This window comes from Condylura cristata, unplaced genomic scaffold (assembly GCF_000260355.1).
Source record: "Condylura cristata isolate star-nosed mole 26May11 unplaced genomic scaffold, ConCri1.0 scaffold00007, whole genome shotgun sequence".
NCBI lineage: Eukaryota > Metazoa > Chordata > Mammalia > Eulipotyphla > Talpidae > Condylura > Condylura cristata.
In genome coordinates this window covers 48,016,525-48,041,599 of record NW_004567108.1, presented here as the reverse complement: position 1 = coordinate 48,041,599, position 25,075 = coordinate 48,016,525, and the positions used below count along the sequence as shown (strand labels likewise).

The 25,075-nt window shown below is 36.1% G+C and overlaps 2 protein-coding genes across 8 annotated transcripts in view; one reads left to right on the top strand and one right to left on the bottom strand.

Annotated features, from left to right (window-relative positions):
- Positions 1-7,586: 7,586 nt before the first annotated feature.
- SETD9 (SET domain containing 9) overlaps positions 7,587-25,075 on the top strand; it is a 39,839-nt gene continuing 22,350 nt past the window's right edge. For 2 of the 6 annotated variants that reach the window (XM_012721898.1, XM_012721900.1), the window contains exons 1-5: positions 7,587-7,709; positions 9,073-9,440; positions 10,735-10,858; positions 11,108-11,223; positions 13,756-13,878. In XM_012721898.1, the coding sequence (XP_012577352.1) occupies positions 7,612-7,709; positions 9,073-9,440; positions 10,735-10,858; positions 11,108-11,223; positions 13,756-13,856 (807 nt within the window). In that variant the 5' untranslated portion in view covers positions 7,587-7,611 and the 3' untranslated portion in view covers positions 13,857-13,878. Of the gene's footprint in view, positions 7,710-9,072; positions 9,441-10,734; positions 10,859-11,107; positions 11,224-12,395; positions 12,502-13,755; positions 14,091-23,535; positions 23,648-25,075 lie in introns of those variants that run through there. The other 4 variants (XM_012721896.1, XM_012721899.1, XM_004678308.2 and 1 more) reach the window with 4 other exon arrangements.
- The window catches only part of MIER3 (mesoderm induction early response 1, family member 3), a 34,142-nt gene continuing 26,518 nt past the window's right edge, over positions 17,452-25,075 (bottom strand). Inside the window, exons 11-13 of one of the 2 annotated variants that reach the window (XM_004678307.2) lie at positions 21,748-21,875; positions 21,525-21,667; positions 17,452-21,410 (exon numbers count right to left, since the gene is read on the bottom strand). In XM_004678307.2, coding sequence (XP_004678364.1) covers positions 20,953-21,410; positions 21,525-21,667; positions 21,748-21,875 — 729 coding nt within the window. In that variant the 3' untranslated portion in view covers positions 17,452-20,952. The remainder of the gene's footprint in view (positions 21,411-21,524; positions 21,668-21,747; positions 21,876-25,075) is intronic. The other variant, XM_012721895.1, reaches the window with a different exon arrangement.

The window sequence follows — 25,075 nt, the reverse complement described above, 5'->3', positions numbered from 1 at the left end:
TAGATGGCTTTTATCATGTTGAGGTATGTTCCTTCTATTCCGAGGACTTCCAGGGCCTTAAACATAAATGGGTGTTGAACCTTGTCGAAAGCCTTCTCCGCATCTATCGAAATGATTATGTGGTTTAAACACCAACCCTTTTTAAACTTGAAAAAACTGAAGAGGAGTGAAAACTCTCAAATTCATGTCACAAGATCACTATGACTCTTACACCAAAGTCAGAAAAGTACTACTAGGAAACAAAACTACAGACCTGTAGTGCTGATGCAAAATACCAGCAAACCAAATGCAACACTATGTAAGTATTATACACCACAATTAAACAATTAAACAGAATATTTCTGTCATACATCAATAAATGATTTACCCCATTAATAGGGTGAAAGAAGAGATGTTATGAAAAGATGTTATTTTGCAAAATAAATGTAAAATTTAAATGTAAAAGATGTTATTTTGCAAAATGTAAATTTTTTTGCAAAATAACATCTTTTCATGATAAAAACAACAAATTGGTTATAGAAGGAGCACTCTTCAACATAGTAAAAGTCACATGAAAACTAATAATTAACATAGTGATAGGAGATTGAAAGCTTTTCCTTTAAGAACAGGATAATCAAAGATTCCCATTTTTACTATTCCTATTTAATATGGTACTGAAAGCCCTAGCTAGTCAGAATAGTCAGGCAAAAAAAAAAAAAAAACCTAATCAGAAGGAAAATGTAAAAACAATCTGCTTGCAGATGAAATGATCATATATAGTAAAAATCCTAATGGTTTCACTCACACACAAACGAATTCAGTAGAGTTTTAGGTTACAAAATCAGCATACAGAAATCATTTGCTTTTTATATTAGTAACAAATATCTGAAAAGCAATCTGATTCATAATAGCACCAAAAATAATAAAATAATTATTTTAAGTTTTAACCAAGCGGCCCTCCCGGTGGTGCAACAGGTTAAAGCGCAGAACTGCAAAGCTGCCCATGACCGTTTAGGTGCGAGTTAATCCCAGCCCTGGAAGTGATCCACTTGGCTGGGCAGACCTCCCCTGACCCACCCACTGTTCCCCTCAGCAGTGTATTTCGTCGATCTGCCTGTTTTGCTCCCCACTCTGTCACTGGTGAATCCTCTCCCCCGCCTGCACCTCTGGCCTGTACCACAGTTCTGTATGAATAAATAAATCCTAAAAAAATAATGTTCATACTACCAAAACCATCTATAGATTCAATTTAATACCTATCAAAATTTCAGTGATATTTTTCACAGAAATAGAATAATCCTAAAATCTTTGGAAACAAAAAAATACCACCAGAGCATTTCTGAGAGGAGAACAAGCTGAAGACATCCAATTATTGATGCCAAACCATACAATAAAACTAGTAATTAAAATTGTTTACTATTGGCATAAAATAAACCATAGATCAATAGAAGTGAATCAAGAGACAAAAAATAATCATATGTACATAGTCTACTAAGGGAGCCAAGAACACTCAATAGAGAAGAAGCCTCTTCATTAATTGCTGTTAGGAAATTTGGATAACCACAATTAGAACATAATTAGATCACTATCTTACACTACTCACAAAAATGAAATCAAAATGGATTAAAGACTTAAACATAAGACTTGTGAGAATGAAGTCATAAAAGAAAACACAAGAAAAAAGTTCGGATGTGACACCAAAGAATAAGCAACAAAAATGAAAACATTAAAGTGATCTACAATCAAATTTAAAAACTTTGACCTGCAAAACGAAGGTAAACATTGTTAAAAAACGAACAATGATATAAAATATATATATTTTTAAAAAATGACTTCAACCAGCTAAAGAAAAAGCCAACATTAAAGTGCAGTCACAAAACAGAAGAAAATATTTACAAAGTATATTATCAGGTAGGGTGTTAATATTCAAAATATATAAAGACTCAAGCAACTCAAAGTAAAAATAGCAATGTAACTTAAACATAGACAGGTCTGAATAGACATTTTTCAAAGACAGACAAATAGGCAGCAGATGGAACAGTGATGTCAGAATCTCAGCAGAATGGGTCCTTTTCCCCTCCCCTTATTTACAACAAATTGGTCACTCATACAAATAAAAATGCTTCTGCACAGGCCACCTGCATAGCTGACAGACCCATCCATTTGTGTATCTGAAACTGAGTGTATAGAATGTTAGAGGAGAATCCAGAGTCAAAGGAGCACTGGATGCTATGGAGACTTCTACAGAAGGGAGGCAAAAAATGAAAGTGGTGAGCGAAAAGTTTGCCATGCCTAGTGGGCTGCATCTGGAGGGACCTACTGTTCCTTGGTAGGGGAGACCTCCCCAAGTGGAGGAGGAAAAGGTAAGAGAAGAAAGTAAACAAAGTGTATGTAAGACACACGTTTCCTGCTGTCAGCCCATTTCCACTAGGTCTGCCAGACCCCTTTGCAACTCAAGGCTGTGGGCAGACCTAAAGCTCTAAATGTTAACCGTACCTACCTCCAGTCTGCCACCACCTTTTTTCTACTTCTCTAGCAGCTTTTATTTTTCATTTTGGCATCAGTTTATACTGTTTTTTGTTAGTCTCACACTTCTAACTTAAAAACAAGTCAGTTGCTATTACAGAAACCAAAAACTTGCCTTATAATGCCACCTCCTGGTAGGCAAAGAAAAGTTCCTAACTGTCAATCTGTTGAATCAAAGTAAATAGTCTTACCTAAATAATAAAGGTGTTTATTACTTCAAATGCATTGGCAGAAGCACATTCATCAAATAATATTAAGAAAAAACAATAAATTGACATCTCAAAAAGTCAATGGCAATGATATAGCAAATTAACCAAAGATACAGAATGTTTTCATCTAATTGATAAAGGATTCAAAATAGTTGTTGTGAAGAAACTCAACAACTACAAACTCAGAGAGGCAATTCAGTGAAATGAAATTAGTAAAAAGAAGGACTTCTGTAGTGAAGAGACTGAAATTCTAAAAAAGAAGCAGAAATTCAGGAACTGAAGAACTCAATAAGTGAGATAAAGATTGCATTAATTACAAAAGACTAGAAATAAAATAGCTGATTATATGGAAGACAGAATAAGAGAGTTTAAAATAGGCATTTAAATTATTGAGATGGAAAAGGAATGAGAAATAAGACTTTTGAAAAGATGAAAACTATAAGACATCACTAATAGAACCAAAATAAGATGTAGTTGTACCAGGAAAAGGGAGGAGATGGGATTTAAAGAAATAAATAAGAAATCCACAAACCTAGGAAAGGAATTGGATATACAAGTTCACAAAGTTAACAGAACACCTTCCTATCTCAATGCAAAAAGACCTTCTGAAAGACACATTATAATAAACCATCATAAGTTAATGATAAAGGATGTAAAGACAATGGGGGAACAATAACCTACAAAGGAACTCCCATTAGGCTTTCAGAAGATTTCTTAGCAAAAATTACGGGTCAGGAGAGAATGAAATGACATATTTAAAGTAGTAAACGATAAAATTTGCTAATATAGCTGAATAGTGCCCATCAAATGAAGCTAACCACAGCCTGCAATGTAAATAGCAGTACCAAAGTACCAAAACCCCTGTGCAAGGCCAAGAAGGAGGTGCCATGCATGGAGACCACTGAGGTTGTGAGCATGCATTTGCAGGAGACGATCATACTGCCTTAGACTACAGAAGGAACAGTAGGTGTCTATAATGGCCTTTAGTTTCATTTCAGAAAAACTTAAAGTTGTACATATATTTGTTCTATGATGAAAATAGAACTTTTGAAGATGTGAGGACTAATCTCTTCATAAAGTTTTATGCTATGAAAACAATAAAAGATAGGGTAGACTAAATTAGACGAGATCTAAGTAAACTAATGTGATATGTGAACTTTGATCCAATTTTAAAAAGAAAGAACACAAAGCTATGAAAGGTGGTTGAAAATTTAGATTCTAATGACGATGGTATTAGAATTGTTGAAAATCTGCATTATTCTTCAGAAGCTAATATATGACATTTATGTTCAAATGGAAAGAAAAAAATATATATATATATATCATATACTTCTATAGATTTACCTATACTTGTATAGATATATGTATATAAATTCACATATACCTAGATCAATATATAGGTAGGTAGGTAGGTAGACAGAATGGAAGATAGAAAAATAGATAGGGGAAATATTACAAAATGTTAACAACTGGTGAGCCTACATAGATGACGTGGTTGTTCACTGTACTTTTCTGTATTATTAATTTTCAAAAGAAGCTGGAAAGCATTCCTAAGTTTGCATATTTTTGTTTTTCTTTTTGCATTTTAATTTGAATTCCTCCTTTTTTTCTTTTTTGTAAGTGACTCCCTATATTTCAGTGTCCATTAAGCCTAACAACTTGACCACAGGTAGAATTATTTAGCAAATACACAACATCCAGAAGAGGGCAGCATAGTAAACTTTAAGGATGATCTTAACAGTACTAACTCTTAGAATTGGTGGTGGGAAACCCTTGGGGATTACAACTGAGATGAAAAATGCACAAAATGAAGAATGATGTTTTTTAAAAAAAATCCTGCTTCATAGTTCACTAAGAAACCTACTCAGATTCAACCCTCATATTTCTCCAGTGAAAACCTCTAACATGCCTCTGTGGTGCCTACATGCTGTCTTCTCTCTTGCTAAAGTTAAAGATGCGTCTCCTGTCAGAATACAATCTCTCCCCTTGGGTGCTGAGTCAGCTCCCCTGACTTCGCAGACTTAATACTGAAATTAGGTTGACATCTCTATCAATTTCTTTCCCCCTGATGGCCTGATGGTTAATTCTCAGTAGCACAGACCAAAAAAAAAAAAAAATGCTAGAGGATCTTTAGTCTTACCCTTACTTGCTAAGGGTTTGGATGTGGTTTATCTCAGGACTTCAAGAATGGCACAACATTTCTTTTTTATAAAAAAAAAAAAAAACTTCTAGATAATGCAAAAAAGAAATCACAAGGGAATTTTTAAAAATTCTTTATACTAAGTGATAATTAAAATACAACATATCAAAATTCCTGGATTCACAACCCAACTGCCCAAAAGTAGATGACCAGATTTAAAAGATGTGGTACATAATGCACAATGGAATATTACTCAGCAATCAAAAAAATAAACTCATGCCTTTTGCAGCTGGAAGGGACCATGTTTAATGAAAAATACCAGATGTTTTCACTCATAGCAGGAGCATAAAGGGCCGGGGAAGAGGGTAAATAATAATGAAAAATAACTATATACCAGAGTGGGGAACAGGATAAAAAATGGGGGAAGGGGAGTGCACAGGTGAATTGGTGATGTGAAGTCCATGGGGATTACAGCTGAGATGGAAAAAGACACAAAATGATGTAAAAATAAACTATTGTAAAAAAAAGAAAGAAAGAAAAAGAAATTCCTGGGATTCAGCTGAAATAATGCTTGAAGGAAATATACAATTTCAAGTGTTTATACCAGAAAAGTCTAAAATCAGTGTTCTAAGGTTTTACTTTAAGAAGCAAGGGGAAAAGTATAAAATAAACCTAAGCTAAATGTACAAACTCTTGCATTTATTTACAGTTTAGTATACATTCACCTTTAGTCCCAAGCAGAACATATAAAGAACTTATGAACAGAAATAAAATAGAAAATTAATAGAGCCAAAATTGTTTAAATAAAAGGTCAACAAACTTCCAGTTACACTAGTGGAGGAAAAAAGTGAACACAAATCACTAAAATCAGGAATGATCACTATGTAGATCATACAGACATATAAAACATTTATTTATGAACAACTTTATGTCAGCAAATTTGACAACTTAGATAAAATGAACACATTTCATTGAAAATATAACTTACCAAATTTGAAACAAGATGGAACAAAAATTTTGAATAACCTTACAACTTTAACAGAAGTTGAGTTCATTATCAAAGAAAACTACAAACCAGATGTTATTGCTGATGAAGTCTATCAAAATTCAAGGAAGGCATAATACCAATCTTATATAAATATTGTTTTTCTGGAAAAAGAGAAGGGACCCTTTCTCAACTTATTTTATGAAGCCAGCATGGGCTGAATACCAATTTCTGAAAATAAAAATACAAACAAGTCATGAACCTGAGATATTAAAAACACACTTTAAAATAGATACGATATGACAACAAAAACACAGAAAAACCTATAGAGTATAACCAAAGTGATACTCATAACTGAGAAGGGTTATCTCAGGACTTCAAGAATGGCACAACATTTGGCAAGGTATATTATAATTCAGTATATTAACAAACCAGAAAGAAATCATGTGATCACATCAATAATGAGCAATGAAAAACATTTGAAAGTCATCATTAAAATGTAAGACCAAAATTCTTGACAAACCAAAAACAACTTTTCAAGCCCCATAAAGTATACCTACCAAAAAATTACAGTAAATACTAAACTTGAAGGTAAAATCTTAGAAATGAGAGAACGAAATACGCTTATGCACTCCACAATTTTTAATCAATAAAAACTGCAGATACTATAGTATTTTGAAAACACAAAATCGTATGCTTTTTGTATTTTGAAAGCACAAAATTGTATGCTTTTTGTAGATACAGATATTTCTAAAGAAATGGTTATTTTCCCGCGGAAACATACAGGTAAATAAATACATTGAAGTAAGACCGGCAAGAAACACATCAGCCTTACAACTTTTGAGGACAGCAGGTAGGACTAAGAAGTACAGGACCTAGGGTTTCATTAAAGGAGACTTCAGCTTTATTACCATGATTCTGTTTGTTATAGGAAAATGTTTTTTACGAACTACCCGATAACTAAAAAGTAATTTTAACACCCTAAATTTTAAAAGCACTGGCACTGGGAATATTCACAAAAACCGCTTTTAAAAAAAAGACATGTAAGGATTCAACTAGCTTTGGGGTCGTTCCTTACAAGTTTGAAAACCACAGTTCACTTGCAGTGATGCTATTTGGTAACACATCCCAGAACCGAATAAACTGCAATTAACAAATCAAGTAAGTCTAGATTTAGGCCAAGTTACCAAGCAGAACCTGAAGGTACCTCTTGAGTTTGCCAATGTCCTGTGTATTACAGTGAAATCAAGACCTCGTTTCCTTCTTTATGGACCAGAACACATTAGCCCTGAGCCCACTAGGAGCTGCCTGAATTTTCATTCAGTCGGTCCTAGCTTTTCCATTTATATTTGATTTTCGGGTTCATCCGTACTCCCAGGCAAAGAGCAGGAAACCAACACATTTATTTCTTCAAATCTTGAAGATAACTGCGGAATTGTCGTAGTAGGTCCCAATGAAACCAAGCGCTGTCTAAACCTGCCCTATAAGTGTGTGTGCCCGCGAGCGTGAAAATACACTAGCGAAAGGAGAAAAGGGAAAGCGGCGATCTCCATCGCTAGCCGCCTTTAACCTGCCAGCTGTGCTCAATAGGGGAAAAAGCTGAAGCCCAGAGCGAGAATGACAGGGATTCCCCCGGCTTCCAAGAGCCAAAATAAGGGCGTGAACGAGCGTGGGCGGGACAGCGCGGCCTCCGCTCCTCCCCGGGCCGGGGCGGGCTGAGGCTGCGACCCACCTCTCCCGCGCCGTCCTCGTCACCGCGCCTCGGGACAGCCATGCCAGGTCGCCTGCTGAGTGGCCTCTGGCAGCGATGGCGCCGTTATAAGTATCGCTTTGTACCCTGGATCGCGCTGAACCTACGGCACAACCCAAGGTGAGACAACTAGGCGGCTAGGCTGGAGACGCTTCTCCCTCCAGCCGGGGACGCCACCGCCGCAGCAGGTCTTAAGGAGGACAGGCCTCCGGTGGGCGGAGCCTCAGGCGACTGGGAGACTTGAGTTGGGTAGGCCACGGCAAGCTAGCCCTGGGGGGGCGGGGCCAGGGCAGCCCGAGGGGCCTCAGGTGGGCGGGCGAGGCCCAGGTTGGCTGAGCGCGAGGCGGTCTGTGGGCGGGGCCGACGTGGGCGGGGCCCGACGTGGGCGGGGCCCGACGTGGGCGGGGCCCGACGTGGGCGGGGCCCGACGTGGGCGGGGCCCGACGCCGGTGGAGCGTTTGGTGGGCGGGGGACTTTCTTCCCAGCTTACCCTGCGCGGCAAGATCCATGAAACCCCGGCTTTTCGCCCGCGCTGGTGCTTTTGCGGTTTACTCTGACTGGGGCTAGTGTCTCTGGGCGGAAAACTGAAACTTGAGAAAGAAGAAAGCTCATACTGTCTGAAAGTGAGTGGCTTTCCCTGCCAATCCATAGTTAGAAATTTGAAACTCTTTAGAAAAGTCAAACCGAGTTTTATTTTCACAGCTGGGCTGCGAGGGGAACAGCTTGGAGTAGTTGACGCGTAAAAACGAGCAAACAGGCACTAAAAGCACATGGAAGTGTTGGATTTATAACAGAGTCGGTCCCTGAATGATGCTTCTGAATTCTGAGTGGTGGTCGTGGGATGGGTGTTATCGCTGCTTTAGTAAGAGACGTGAAAAATTTCTGGTGCTCACTTGAGGAGACTAGCTCCGTTGAAGGGCGTTTAATACCCAAGGAGCTTGCCCCAAGTTCTTGTAGTACAGAAATGTGAATTCAGACGCATCACTGTGAGGCAGTAATTGTTGACTTTTTCCTCAAGAGTAAAAATAATACCGTGATGGAATTAAAACTTTTGCAGTCATTAAAGTGCTCTTAGTGACGGTTATAATAAATTTGCCCGAAACTGCACTATAAGAGCCATTGCGATATAAGAATTCTTATTATGTGATAATTTTCAAATAGTGGCTGTGAGTAGGAGTGGTAGGTAAGCTAGCTCTGTTTCTGCTTCTGGCTCTCGCAGCCTTACATGTGGGCCAATTCCATAACATCTCCGAGTCTCGGTTTCCTGGTCTGCAAAAATGAGGTGGTGAACATAAGTATCCAACAGCATTTGGCAAAGGATGTTGAAAAATGCTGTTGGAAGTTAGGTAACTAGAACCATCCTAAACAGCTCTTTCCAAACTTCTTAGAGTCCTGAATAGGAGGATAATCTTCAGTAACTCAAAAGACTGTCTTGACTTCTGTCCGTTGAAGGGTAGTGAATAGAAACTTTTCCCATTTTCAGGACCCTCCGATATGTTCCAGAGGAATCCAAAGACAAAATTATCTCAGATGAAGATGTCCTAGGAACATTACTGAAAGTTTTCCAGGCGTTATTCATAAATGATTTCAATAAACATTCAGATATCTTGACTATGCTTCCAGAATCTGTAAAATCAAAATATCAAGACCTACTGTCAGTTCAACGTCCAAGGGTGAACCTGCTTGAACACAGACATCAACAGCAAAATATCTTTAAGCCAGAAGAAATTCTTTATAAGACATTGGGTTTCAGTATTGCTCGAGCAACTAGTTCGTTGATATCGGCTGGGAAGGGTGTCTTCGTTACAAAAGGCTTGGTACCAAAAGGCGCGGTTGTATCTATGTATCCTGGTAATGGCACCATTATTTAGGAAAGTTTGACGAAATGCTTAGTCTTGTAATCGTTAGAATAAGGGTTGATCTGGAAATTCAAACTCAAAAAATCGGCTTTTAAAATACCGATGTGAAAATAAACTGTTTGTAAATTATGTGTTGCAAAGTATCATGTAGTATTTGTTGGGAAAAATGCATTTTCCTTTAAAGGACAATTTTTTTTGGTTTAAATTTCAGATACTATAACTTGACCTATTTTGTAGTAAGTCCTCACTTACTATCATTGGTAGGTTCTTAGGAACCGTGACTAATTGAAACTACATGTAATGAAATAAGGTTCTCTAGTAACATTTTCTTCAAGGTTGACAAGAATTTTTTTTTTAATCAATGTTATAGTGAAACAACTTTATTCAAGGACCTGATGTACTAAGAAAGAGGTAGAAAATGTCAGTTTGGCTTAATATTGACACCTAAAGATAAAAGTGGTTTGGATTTAAATTCATATTTAAACCATAAATCATTCAGTAAATACCTTCCCACTATTTGTACACTTGGAAGGCAAAGCAGCTTCTTTGCCAAACATCACTGACTAGGCTGTTCAGTAGTATATTTTACTTATTAAACTGACATTATATTCTTTGGTAGGGGAAAAAGTTGTGCTTAGGTCAGATAAACTTAAACCTATATTTTCAAAGTCATTCTGCTATTTTCTGATTTTATGTTCCCAGGTAAGGGGGTCTCAGCTTTTTCCTGTACAACTGACCAACTCTGCAAAGACAAAATAGAATAAGCCAGCAACAAACAATACTAAAATAAATTTACTAGATTAACATATCTATAACATAGGAAGCACCCAGTAAACATTCATTTTCTCCTTTCCTCCACTGTGAAAGGAGAAACAACCTGAATGTCAAATTCACCTATTCCCATATATACTTTCATCATTTGTTTATTAAATGTATTTTTTTTAAAAACATAATAGCTATAAAAATCTTCCTCTACTAAAAACATAGCTTTGTAAAACGGAGCCTGAAATGTGTGTTCACATTTTTCTTAGCCAGAGTAGGGTCATATTTTATTCAGCTGTGTGAACAAGTTAGTTCTGCGTTCCATCTGCTATTGGGTGCTTTTTAAGGGAGGAAAGTAGCCAAAGAGAATGTTATTTATGGTCCAGATTGGAGGTAAATGTTAGAAAAAGGTAGGGGAATCAAAATAATTTCTTCCGTTTATGTTCCAGACAAAGTTCTTTGTGCTGTTTCTTTTTTTATATTATAATGCATTGTGATAATCACTTTGTCTTGTTCTATGCTAGGTACAGTATATCAGAAGTATGAGCCAATCTTTTTCCAGTCCATTGGAAACCCATTTATTTTTAGATGCCTGGATGGGGTACTCATTGATGGAAATGACAAAGGAATTTCAAAAGTTGTATACAGGTAAGTTGGTGACCATGTTGTATTTATAGGAAACAGAATCTTCATTTATTGCAATGATTAACTAATGGCATTTATACTTTAAATAAAAATCTATCTATGCAGCTAGTTTGTAGCAGTTCCGTTACCCTATTGATTAGACAAAACTTTTTAAGAGAAGCTGTACTTGTGCAGTTCTAGGGTTAATTTTTTATTTTTGAATTTCATGATACAGAAGAATCATCCCTTAGCTAGTGCTTTCATCTGTTTCAGATCTTGCACTGGGAGGGATCAACTTGGTCCTTTAAAAATGAGTGATAGTACATGGCTAACATCAGAAATTCTTAATCCACTGGCTGTAGGACAATATGTCAACAATTGTTCAAATGGTAAGTTGATATGGTGGGGCTGTGAGACAAGATAGCAACACAGCAGGGGCAATTCTTTTCCTTTACTACGATACTGAGGGCTAGAAGCAGTTGTTTACTGTCTCAGCTATTTAAAGACCTTAAGTAAATGATAACTTTTTTAAAAAGAGATTTATTTTATTTACTTGTCCATACAAAAGCTAGGGAATAGGCCAGAGGTGTGGGGGTGAGTTGATTTACCAGAGACAGAGTGGGAAGAAGAACAGGAGACTAACTGAAATATACTGCTGAGGGGAGCAGCAGGCAAGACAGGAGAGGTGTCTGCTGCACCATGTGGGTCAGCTCCTGGCCTGGATTGAACTCAATACTGCAGTCACTGCAGTGGCTGTTGATAGCTTCCTAGTGCTGAGACTTAACTCCTTGCACCACCAGGGAGGCCCATAAATGATAACTTTTTGAGAGCAGATATCAAAGAAAGAATTTGGGAAAATGATATATATTAATTGGAATGGTATAATTCACTATCAGTATTTTTCTAATTTTGCAGTAAATAGAAGCTCTAGATAACAGCTACCTTTTTGATTATTATTTTAGCATTTTATCTGTAGTTAACTTGAATGACTTTGTCAGTGCCTCAGTATAGCCTTATAGATTAATCATGACTAGAATCCCCTTTCTGTTGCTGAGTTTGTGAGTCTTACACCTTCTCTAGGGCTTCCCACAAGTGAAAGCTGCATCATTTGGCTACTTTTAGCTTATGTGTCTGGTGTTAGGGAGAAAGTCTGACCCTTTTACTTGACTTTAACCTTTATGAACCACTGTTTCCTGATCTCCAAAAAGTAAGTAAAGAAACATAATAGGTCCTGTATTTCATTTATATTGTATCAGTATAATCTTGATGAGAACAAAACAGTAGGATGAAGTTGAACAAAATAATTTATTCAAGGACCTGGCTTCTTTGCAAGTTATTTTCCTGAGAGTTATGATTTCCTAGAACCTAAGAGAGATTAAGTGAGAATCTATTATGCCTGCAGAGTATGTACATAATGTAGTCTGCCTGGAACATAACATTGAATATTAATTTGAACATGTTCTGATAATTTAGAAAACTACCTATCAAGCATCATAATTCTGGTTTGTTTTCCATCATCATATAAAAGGGCTGTTTATAAAAAGCATGTACTTGTTCCTAGATAGAGCAGCTAATGTCTGTTATCAAGAATTTGATGTGCCTACAGTTTTTCCTATAGAACTGAAGCAATATCTTCCAAACATTGCCTACAGCTATGACAGACAAAGGTTAGTCCTCTGGAAGAGGTTTTCCTGTGTTGTCTTATACTTAAACATGCATATTTTCTAAGAAAAATCTATATAGAATTTGGGGTAATTTTTTTTTTTTAGTGAAAAATGACAACTTAGATTTTTATGTTCCTCATATCTTAATGTGTTAATGTAGCCTTATTTGAAATTAAAAATTTTCCATTAACTTGGCTCATTTTTCATTTTGTATAGTACTTTGCAAGTATTAGTTGTAAACTGTTTTTCCCAGTGATTCTTGATTTTCATACTACATAATCTTCAAATACAGTTTGACTTTAGTCATTGTAAGGATCATGTTCTCTAACTCCCATGAAAGCACTAACCAGATAAAGGGACTAACTACACATTGTTTATTTTTATTTACCTGCTCTGAAACTTAAGAGTGAAAAAAAAGGGGGGGAGGGAGGAAATAATTGAGAAGACACATGTTTTAATGCAGCATTTAGATGCTGCTCATTAAGTAGAAATTCTACTGGACTAGTCAATTAAAATTTTCTTAGTATAAATATCTAGAATTTAGAGTTCTTTATTACAATGCTACATATAAGATAAAAATCTTTCTATTATTTCACTGAGCTGCCAGTTGCTACAAATTTGTTTTGTATGGATTTAATTTCCTTTTAAAATAAGTGAGAATACTTAAACTGTTCCTTGCACTTAAAAGTTGGTAACTTTGTATCTATGTGTTTCACAATTAGGGTTTTTAAACCAGATACTCTGGGGTAATAACTCTGCTGTTGAACAAATACAGGAAAAGTTACATAAGTAGGGACTTGTGGATGTATCTGTATCTTGTGTCCATAAATAATATGGTTTAGAATTCCAGTTCATTTTGCCTGTCAACTTTGAAGACTGCAAAGAAAAAACTAATTTTTTTAATGTTAAACTATAATGTTTAAATGCTTTTAAAATGCTTTCTATACCAGTTTCAGGGGCCTAAACATCTCAAAAAAAAAAAAAAACCTCAAAAGCAATATTCTCAAAATAGTCTGTTGTATAAATTATTGTATTGTTTTTGATTTGTGACTCTTTAAGTCACATAAAAGACATACTCTAAAATACCTCCATCAGTGTTAAGAATTATTTCCTTACGAAATCTAATATATTAGCTAAGACAATAGTGAAAAATCTGAATAATTATACTTATAAAACTCATATCGGTTATATAAAAATAGGAACCTCTGTTAGTACATCTGACAGTACATCTGGTTGTCCTTTTTTCTTTCTTTTCAGCCCAATTCGATGTGTCGTTCTTGTCGCACTCAGAGACATCAAACAAGGAGAAGAACTTTTTTCAAACTACTATACAATTGTCAGCTAGCTCTGTGAATTAGAAATTAGCTTTGGCACTTCAGGGTGAGTTAATTCTGAATGTTTTTATTACTCATTTCTCTGGATTCCACCTGTAGAAAAGTATTTTGAAACCTAATTGGAGTGAGAATTTTTTTTATTGATATATTTATGCTTCAATTTTGATAAGACATTTGCTCCATTAAAATTTCAAATGAAATTCCAGTTTTAATTGGTTTTCACTTAAATACATTATAGTTTTTAAATTAAAACCTACTTAAACACTTTTTCATTTTTTCTTTTATTTCAGTTTTTCTTTTAGTTTGTGTATCATCTTAGTTTACATTTTAACCAAATTTGTATTGCCATAAGCAAATTTGGGAGTGTTTCTGTGTTTTAAGATTATCCTGTATGGGTAAAAGAAAAATGGTGAGTCATTTTCTCTACTTTGAACATTTACACACACATACACAGAGCTTATAAAAGTAGTTTATAAAAGATTTTGGGCATAGGAATATACTTAAAACAGTGTTACTAGTAAAATACTATTTATAGTTTCTATTAGTAATGCTCCTGACCTATCTTATCCACCAAATGAAGAGTGATTTTTTTTTTAAGGTTTATTTGTTTGTGCATACAGAACTGGCCAGAGGTGCAGGGATGGTGAGAGGATTCACCAGTCAGTGGGCAGCAGAACAGGCAGATTGATGAAGTACACTGCTGAGAGGATCATCAGGCCGGTCAGGAGAGGTCTGCCACACCATGTGGTGTGCGCAAGTGGGTTTAGCTTCTTAGTGCTGTGCTTTAACCCGCTGTACCACCATGGAGGGCCCAGTAGAGTGATTTTTTTGAGATTATCTTTGGAGAACTAGTCACCCAGGATAACTGGTTCCTTCTCTGGTAACTCTGTCACCAGTGTAGTCAACCCAGTAGAGTTCTTGAACTGATGGTCTAGTTCAGAGATAGAGTAATAGTGACTCAACCAAATATGACTCAGAATCCACTTCTCTGGAGTTTTATTAGTAATGCTTATTTTGATCTTCACTGACCTAACTACTGCATCCAACTCTCAGGTCCAAATTAGATAGGGAAAATAATACTGATTGAGGCCCTCAAATCCTCATATGAAACTTGTATTGCAAGATACTGTCACCTTCATTGCTACACCGCACAGCTTTTGTTTTTAATTTCAGTAATTACCTTTTTTCACTCCTGCCCCCTCTACATCTGAGTAATTTTTTTTTTTTAAAGATTTATTTATGCCTACAGAACTAGGATACAAGGCCAGAGGTGCAGAAGGTGCTAGGATTCACCAGAGACAGAATGGGGAGCAGAATGGGCAGATTGACTGAAATACACTGCCTAGGGGACCAGCAGGCAGGTCAGAAGTCTGCCATGCCTTATGGGTCACCTCCCTGGCCAGGGATGGAACTTGTGCAGCGGTGGCTGCGAACACTTCATAGTGCTGTGTTTTAACCCGCTGTACCACCAGAGAGGGCCCAAGTGATTCTTTTACATGTTTAGTTAGATTTTGACTACCTCTGTTCAAACACTCTGATTACACCTACCACGGAGTAAATGCAGTCCTTCGCACATGTTACCACTCACCTCCTGACCCCAGCCACACCTGCCTCCTTGCCACTCCTTAAGCCTGTCTGGTACAATCCTACCCCAGAGGTTTTACACTAGTTCTCTCGGCCTGCCATGCTCTTCTAGGCAGTCCTACAACTTATTTCCCCCCTCTAGGTAACCTTAACTAACTAGAAATTTGTGATCACGATGTGCCACTCCTGAAACTCCACATTTCACCTGCCTGCCTTCTTTGTGCCATTTCTCATCTCTGTATACACATATCTGTGAACATTTCTGATTCTTTTCTTCACTCTTGTCATTTGTGTTACTAAAACTGAGAGATCAGTGGGTCTCATAAAAAATCTAATCTATTTGCTCAAGATTCTGTTATCTGGGATTTTACATAAAACACAAATACTACTAACTCCCAAAGACAGATTACATGGGTTCAAGTGTTTAGGGGTGATGTGTTTCAATGTCAATGACTTTTTAAACAGTTAAGAAAAAAATGTGTATTCTAGAGGAAGATCATTTATGGTAAATGCTAATTGTCCAATCTAAGTTCTTTATACCATTTTTTTTCTTACAAGTTTTCTTTTTAAAGTTGGGGAAAAGTCATGAATTGGCTAAGAGTAATTTAGGTCATCATCTAGTGAATACTATGTGAAAGATCCTAGACTTCAAAGGATAAATCATGGTTCCTGTTCATAATCTGTTCACAGGACTATATAGCTTACCTAGTACTGTGACTTGGTTTAGGATAGAGAGGTGAAAATATTTTTAAAAGAAAAAAGCATTGATATTAAAAAAAAAAATGAACAACTTTTTACTAAAATAATTTTTTAGAGTTGTAAGTGGATGATTCATTTCTAACATGCTTTTGAGTTCTACTCCAGGAAACAACTTTGTGGCAATACTGGCTTTACCCCTATAAAAAACAGAATCACCAAATCAAAGTATACACAGTATGTCTAAATGTGTCAGCTACTGTGTGAAAAATCTGTCAAACCTTGGTCTAGGACCATGAATTCAATGCCTACGTGCAGCTTAAACAAGAAAAGGATGAGGGCTTACTCATTGGTTGGGAAATGGTAAGCAGTATAATGGTCACAGGACTACTTTAAATTAAATTAAAAGTTTTACAGTGAAATGCCCAAGTTTATAAATGCTATGATGCCTTTGGGAGGTCAAAGCAGCAGCAGACTCAAAAACTATACCATTCATGGAAACTGGTCAAAAGGGGTAACACCTAGACATCATGATTAATCCTGCTTCTCCCTAAAAGCCTTAAGTTTTATTATGGAGCTTGCATGTGGTATACTTGGCCGTGCTCCTGGCCATATTTAAAACCTCAGTGTTGTCCCAAGCTCTAAAGGCCCGCTGTGTATATGTGTGTTCATCAGAATCTGTACATGAAGGACCTTTGGTGACAGTGAACAAAGGAATGTGGTTTTACAGAAGTAACCAAAGCATTGGAGTCAAGGTGTATGTTTTCATTTTATCTTCTTGTCCTTGTTAAAAAAAAAAAAAAAAAAAAAAAAGCCTGCATGTTATATACAATCTAATCACTATATATTAAGAATCAAACTATATAAAGCAAGCTCTGGTCAGAGCAAGTGCACTAATAGGGACAAACTTGTGAAATTAAACTGAGATCTCAGGTTTAGAAAGACAATGGCTTAGGGAAGTATAATTAGTTTATGAAACTATGAGTATTACAAATAAAACCAGTTTACCATAAACTTACTCTTACAAATAACATAACTAAATTTCAATTATTGTATCTTCTTAAAAGACAGTTATCTTGTTCAGCGTTTGAAGCATAGCAGACATTCAATAAATACTTCCTGAATTAAACTAGAAGCATAATCCCCAGTTTGGGAGGACTAGAATTTTATCACTGATGGAAATTCACTATGGAGGATTTAAAGAAAATTTATCAATCTCTATTACTTAGCTATTAAGATTTACTCCATCTAAAACCAATTTAACAGTATTTAATATCTATACCCATTTGTTACAGCTTAAATAAAAATTTATTTGGCAAATACTCACAAGAACCAAGAAAAAAGATTTCCAGATTTTTATTTCTGGAACTGTACACCAGGTATTAAAGTACAACAAATACAAAATAATGCTCAAAAAAATCAGTGTTTATGTACAAATATTAAAATCAATGCGACAATAGCAACTTCCTCTTGAACTTCTGATACTAAAACTTGTTCTGATTGTCACTAATTAATCTCATACTCACAGGGTACTTATTTCAAACAGGGACAATTGGAATCACTGGTCATCTAAGAGGAATTTTAATATTTACCGTAGCTAACAATAAAACTAATAGTTTCCTCCTTTTTGTGAAAAAATTAAGAACTTCTTAAAAAACATAGTAATGTCAATATTTTTATAAATTATTTCAATTTCCTTTGTAGACAATGTGCTTTGAAACTCTGGGCAAACAATCTCCATGGTGGTCAGGTTTATTCATTAGTTTACATTCAAAGTTGAAATATTCACTAGACTTTGGTTAAATTAAACAGTATCACTATATTCTATTAGATTTGACGTTCTCAAATATTTATGACCCTCAATTTAAAAAGTTAAAAAAGAAAACAACTGCACAATTCTTTGACCTAATTGTACACACTTTAGTATTGTTTAAACAGTATTCTGTATCCTTCAAGTAAATTCAGCAGTTGACCATGACAAGAGGAAAACTAAACATTTAAAAAGGGAGCATGAAATAGATGAAATCCAACAAACAAAAGTAAAGTATTGCTATAATCACAGCACCAGTTACACTTCTAAATGAATCCTGTCCTCTTCATATTCCCTGTACATAAAAGATACATCAGCCAACACTGCAACTGCTCACCATGGATTTTTGGTTTGTTCATACAAAAATAACGTGGCAAAAGAAAAAAAAATAATTTATCACAGTTTGTTATAAGAATTGTGCTTAACACTTGATCAAGGCATTGTTTCTTTATGTGATTGCAAATCAGTTATTTTCATGCTCTTAAGCGCAATTCTTCTAATAAACAGTAACAAATTCTTTGTTAAGATGCTTAAATGGAGAGAAAAAAACAGTAAATCCAGCTTAAAAAGAAAATTCAATAAATAGCTATTTTACATGAATAAAGTCATAGTGGTACAATTTATGAATGTCACATCAAGCATGCACAAAATGGTACTATACATGGCAGAAGCAGTCAGAAAATATTGAATTAGATCTAAAAAGATATTAAGAATTTACACATATGTACAAAAATCTTGCAAATTATTGCCTCATTTTAACAAGGAATTAAAAGTAAACGTTACCAGCTAGTTAGCGCTCTCTAAGAGGCTAAAACCAGATTGGCATTTTAAAATCTATTAAACTAGCTGGAATTTATTTTCTCTCATATCATTTTCTGGATTTTGGTCAAAAATCTTTATTTAAATAACTAAAGTGTCCATTCAACTTGCTGATAATCAAAACTTTAGATAAGAAACACTGTTTCCATCTTATATCAAGATCCCAGCAATGCATAGATAAACTGAATATATTACTGCATCAGCTACAGAGAATGGGCATGTTCATTTAAGTGCAACTGGTATTAGCATTCAGTCATCTTTGTGTAAATTATTTTAAACAGACCAGCCACTGTAAACCCAGAACAAAATTAAAGTTATAATGATGGAAGAACATGGCCAGTACCTTTCTAAGTTATAGAAGGTATACTGGTTTTTAACAAAAGAAGTTCCAAGTTTAGCAAAACACCACAGCAATAAGAAACTGACAACTTGGATACAATATCTGAGAGCAACAGAGCCCAGGCTACCCATTATTTATGTGTGCATACAGGAATGCTAGACTTTAGATGTATAAATTAGAGACTGGTTTTAAGTTATTAATTTAACTATTTTGTCCACTGTACTAAACTAAATTTTATAGTAAATGTGCTATTGCGTAAACACTTCAAAGCAATCTTCATTAAAATGCTGCAAAGAAAAACATGAATACACGTCATCCAAAAACTGAGGATGTCATTGCAGTTCACAGTTTGTATAATAAATACCCTCCCTCTTCCATCATTACTAAGCTCACTACATCCTATCTAATCATCAGCACAACCTTGAAGCGACTTATACTTACAAATATAAGCAATGCAGCCAAACATTGATTTTTGCAAAGCGAGACTAAGCAGAAATTGAAAATTTTATTTGAGACAGTGCAAAAAAGTGAAATTCTCTGTTTTAACTGAACTATAAAAGCAAAGCTTATTACATCCTAATACTGTATTACATATTGTTTGAATTTACCTTATAACTTAAAGATGCATATTTGGAGAGCAAAACTGGCCAAAGTTTTTATGACAATGGCTTCTCAGTCACAATGTTTGGAATAAAAATAAAACTAAATTTGAGATGCATCTGAACGTCCATCACTTTTTAAAATTTAAAAGTGGTAACATACCATTCTGTTCAATAGAAACTCACATTTTTCTTGCCAACTGTTCAAGCTAAACAAAGTTTAAATATACTTCAAGGTTCTACTGCATTAAGTGTAAAATCTAGTAGGCCCTCCTAAAATATTAACACTTTGAACTGCAGTGCTACAAACAACTTAAAGGTGTCCCAAAATGTAAACCATTGAGTGGCAACATTCTAGGATTTCTAGACTGTGCCTTGGAAGTCAAATTGCTTCCAGATAAATTAAATCTCAATGACCTGGTATGATTTTCACAATTAGTCTTGACAAGGATGGACAAAACCACATCTGAATACCACATCTTCAAATACCAAATTTGTAGCCAATAAATGAAGTTACACAGAAATCTTCCAACAATAAAATGGCCAATTCTGTGTAAGGTAGCCCTGGTCTAAAATTTTGAAACAGGATCCAAGCAAGCATCTTCATAATTTGCACGCAGTTCCTCATGCTGGCTTCCATCAAGATGGACTTGCTGTTTTGTAAACTGAAGTGCTCTAGTTGAATAACATGAGAGAAGTTTCCATTTAAAAAAATCCTTGCATGTTTGTGCAGTTAAAGAAACCTACCCCTGCTTTTATTTAATTAAGAAAATAAACCAAAAAAATGCTACATTGAGCAGGGATCTGGATCGGTACCTGTAAACATTGTTATTCCACTGCATCCATTACGGCAAAAGGAATTTACATGAAAAAAAGCCACTCCATTCAGTTCAGAACATCTGTGCTGGTTTTGAGCTGGTGGCCTCTGTCTACAGGTTTTTAAATTGGGAATAATAGGGAACTGAAAAGAATAGAAAAAGGGAGTGGGGAAGAGGTATTAGGGGATGAGGAAGAGATAAGCAGAGCTTAAAGCTGCACCACAGAGTTCAATCTTAGTTCCCAACTCTGCTGATCATAGTTCATTTCCACATTTATGGATTGAAAAATGAAAATACTCTTGATAAATCAAGATATAGTTCTATACATACTGACATCACTGATGTCATAGTGAAAAAGGTTCAAACTTCCAGTGAAAGACTAAGCAAACCTGATACTTTCCTCAAGTTTACTGGTACTGCAACACCCACTGTTTCTAGGCCCCTTTCATTCGTGTCACTCAGAGTGAAGGGTGGCATGCTGATGCAGAGCGTGGGCATTGATGAAACCATTGGTCTCGGTGGCAGACAGACTGCCAAAGTCAGACATAGAAACGGCCATTTTGGCACCGGTGATGTGATGTGTGTGGTTTTCAAAGTCCACACCCAAATTATTTACAGAAACCTCATTCATAAAGGATTCAGGAACAGCAATGCCCATTTTCAATCTCTTTGCTGGTCTTTCTGACTCTTCACTGCACATGTTCATGGGATTTAGTTCCGAGTGATAAAATCCAGTCTCAAATAAATTAAAACAATCACTTTCCCCATTGCTGGGCAGGGTGAGCAACTCTTCTGTTACAACAGGCACATGATTTACTTGTCCACGGGGTGTGTTGCCCGGTGGAGGAAAGCTATCATCCAAACAATTCACATCAGTGGGGCTGCAGACGGTCGCTACACTGTTGGTCAAAGCTAAAAAGAAAAGAAAAGAAAATGGGTCAAGTTAGAGATCCTGTGTGGTGAAGCAAAGAGGACACAATCTTGCCCCAAGCTAAACTAAAAGACAAAAAGAGATACACAATTCACCTGTCAAGTCACTGGCAGTGAAAGTGTTGAGAATGTTCAGCTGTTGATCAGGAATAGGCTCAGATCTGTTAGAAGTTAAGGCTGAAGAATTTACTGTCCCACCAAGAGCTTCTGTTTCATCTACTAAACGATCCATATAGTCCCTGAAACAAACACCCTGATTAGTTTTATGACTGCAATTCAGTTAAAAACAAGTCCTTAAAATCAAGCCTACAGTACTTACGTGACTCCAGGATGATGGTTATAGCGCTTCTTTCCAAATCTTGTCTGTTGAGCAAAGTAATCATAACGTTCAGATTTCTTCCACATATAGTAGAATGCTACACATTCAGCAACTGTTCTAGTTCTCACCTAATGAAAAAGTTGGATTTTAAAAAACAAGTCAACAAACTCAACCCATTTTATTATTATTAAACAACTCAGTAACCTCAATCCATGGGTCTTATTTTCTGTCCTCCCAATTTTGAAACTCGGAACATTAGTGAAATATCTTTACACTGATAATGAGAACATTTTCAAAAGTCCAAGGTTTGTTTTTCTTGCCTAACTCGCTGATATATCTCTAGGGCTTAAAATAACTTCCAGTGAATGTCAGGACTTATTTATGGAATGAATGAATAAGTTTCACAAGTTACTGCAAAACCTGTATGTTATTTAGACATAAAAGAGCAACTTCTTAAAAATATTTTATCTATCTACTAAATTAAACAGTTCATCTCATTTTTAAAAGCACTGGATTTTCATACATACAAACAAGCACGAAACTATTTAACATCATTCTGGAAGGTCCAGCTAATGCAATAGGAAAAAATGAAAAGAATATAGACTGAGAAGGAAGAAATAAAACAGTCTCTGTTCACAAGTAACATGACTGTCTACATATAAAAAATTACAAAGAATCACCAAAAGCACTTCTGGAACTAATAAATCATAATAAGGTTGCAGTATAGAAGGTTCATATGCAAAAATCAACTGCTTTCCTATATACCAATAATCAACAACTGATACTTGAAATTAAAAACTATTTACATTAGCATCACAAAAAAAATGTAACTTCTGTATGAGGAAAATACAAAACTTTGATTAAAGAAATTAAAGATATTCTACATTCATAGATAGACTCGTCAAGATGTCAGTTCTGACACTGTAGCTACTGTCACCACCCTCTCTGATGTTCGCAACTCTAGTATGAAGTAGTTAAAGTTAAAGAAAGCATGACTTGCCATAAGCAGTATAAGAATCCCCTCCCCCCCAAAAAACAGCAGTTTAAGAGTGCCCAGAAAACAGCATTTTCAAACCATGGGGTTCTGAGAAATCTAGGAAATACCCAGGTGTTCCAAACAATGCTCACTTTAAGACTCTTCTTTAGGAAGTTGAAGAGGAAGAGCAAAGAGGCTTAGAGAACTAAGTAGCAGCAGAAACTTGATAGGCAGATGGAACAGAAAAATAAGAAAACTGTCATGACTCTGGTATTGAATGATCTGGTATTGAATATGTAACCTGTGAAGGAGTTATTTTGACAACGCAAAGGTAAGAACAAAGTCAAGAGTGGCAAACAGAATCTGAAGATGTATTGTCAGGAACTTAAAAGGCAACTGAAGCCTTCCATGTTCTAGAGGTGTCGGATGCCAGAAGTCCTTTTGGTTATGGATGTCCCCATGAGCAGAAGCCACTGTTCAGGGTGGACAGGAAAAGCTGGCAATTGTATTAAATAAATCAGATTTGACACCAAAGGAAAATCTGGAGAACTGGCTAATATTTTAAAGATGGAATTTCCAATAGTGATGTTCAGAGCTCAACAAATCTGAAGGACAGAGGGAAAGTAATTAAGGAACGAACAAAGACAGCCTCATTTGAAAGTGAAGTCTATATTGAAAAAGAATGCATTTGGAAGCTTCCTGGAAGTTGCCTGGAAATGCCAAAGTCATTTGGGTTGAGTAACTGGAAAACTGCATAACCTATTGACATTGCTTAAAATAAGAACAGATATGTACTGTCCTTGTGTCCACAGGGTTTACAAATCATAATCAAAGACTGCCCAATGTGTCCCCACTTACTTCTGCCTTGCTCTGAGAAGTCTCCAAAGTCCTGAAGTAGTAAAACCAGTAGAACCTGCCAGTACAACCCTGTCCCAGGCTCAACATATAGAACTAAAATTTACTGTCCTGGACTTTAAAAAAATTCTGGAATACTTTACTTTGCTTGTTTGAGGAAAGAACTGCACACATAGGTAGAAGCCCAAATGCTGAAGATGATGTCAAACTGCTGTGGTCAGAGTTGACAGGTGCCTCCTTAGTGACTGTTGCCATCCCCATACATACTGGACTCTTCCTCATTTCAATGAGAGTATTGTATAAAAGACAAGAGGGATTAACACTAACAAAAGTGAATTTTTTTTAAAAATTGGGCTTTGATTTGGAATAAGTGGGAAAAAATAATGCATACAACATACATTAGGGGCCCTCATTTAGCCAATAGCATTCCTTTTCTAGTCTTTGGAGCTGACAAATGGAAAATACAGTTGGAAAGGTCCTACCTGAAAAGTTGCCAACATAGAAAGAGAAGGAGTAAAAGAAGTACAAAAACACTGACAATAACCAGAAAAATGCTGATGATGCTGATGAAAACAGCTCAGACATGTCCCCTGCAACAAAGGTCTCATTGTACCTGAGAAATCTCATGCAAGTGAACAGTCTGCAATATTCTATCTAGGATAAAATGACTTAAGAAGAAAATGATGGAAATGAAGGAAAAAACAAACTTTTCCTTTCAAAAGGGATTTTTGAGAAAAAAAGTTTTTGAGAAGGCTGCTTAACTGTTCTGTGGGGGAGAGAAATACCACTTTGCTATAATATGCCATAAGTTGTGTAAATGTTGTGAACAGATATCACATGCTCATTAAAAGCTATCAGACAATTAAAAAGAAAGATATCAGTTCTCTCCAACTTCATAGATTCAGTGAAATCCCAGCAAGATTTGCAAATATTAACAAACTAATTCTGAAGTTTATCTGCAAAAAAAGACCCTGAAGACAGCCAATACAACACTGAAGGAGAGGAACAGACTTAAGAGGACTGACATGATCCAATTTCAAGATACAGTAAAAACTATAGTAACCAAGAATTTGTGGTACTGGAGGGAAAAAACATAAATGTAACAGCAGAATGCCTTGAAACAGACCCACATAAACATAAGCAATCTTTGACAAGGCAGCTCAATGAAGGACAGATAGTCTTTTCAACAAATAATGCTGGGAACTAGATAACCGCATTAAAAATATATATTTTAGGGGCCCTCCATGGTGGCGCAGCGGGTTAAAGCACAGCACTAAGAAACTAAAGCCACTTCCACATGAGTTCGATCCCCCGCCCCGTTCGATCCCTGCCCCGGAGGCGACCACATGGTGAGGCAGACCTCTCCTGACCCACCAGCTGCTCCCCTCAGCAGTGTATTTCGTCGATCTGCCTGTTCTGCTCCCCGCTCTGTCTCTGGTGACTCCTCTCACCCTCCACATTTCTGGCCTGTACCCCAGTTCTGTACGAATAAATAAA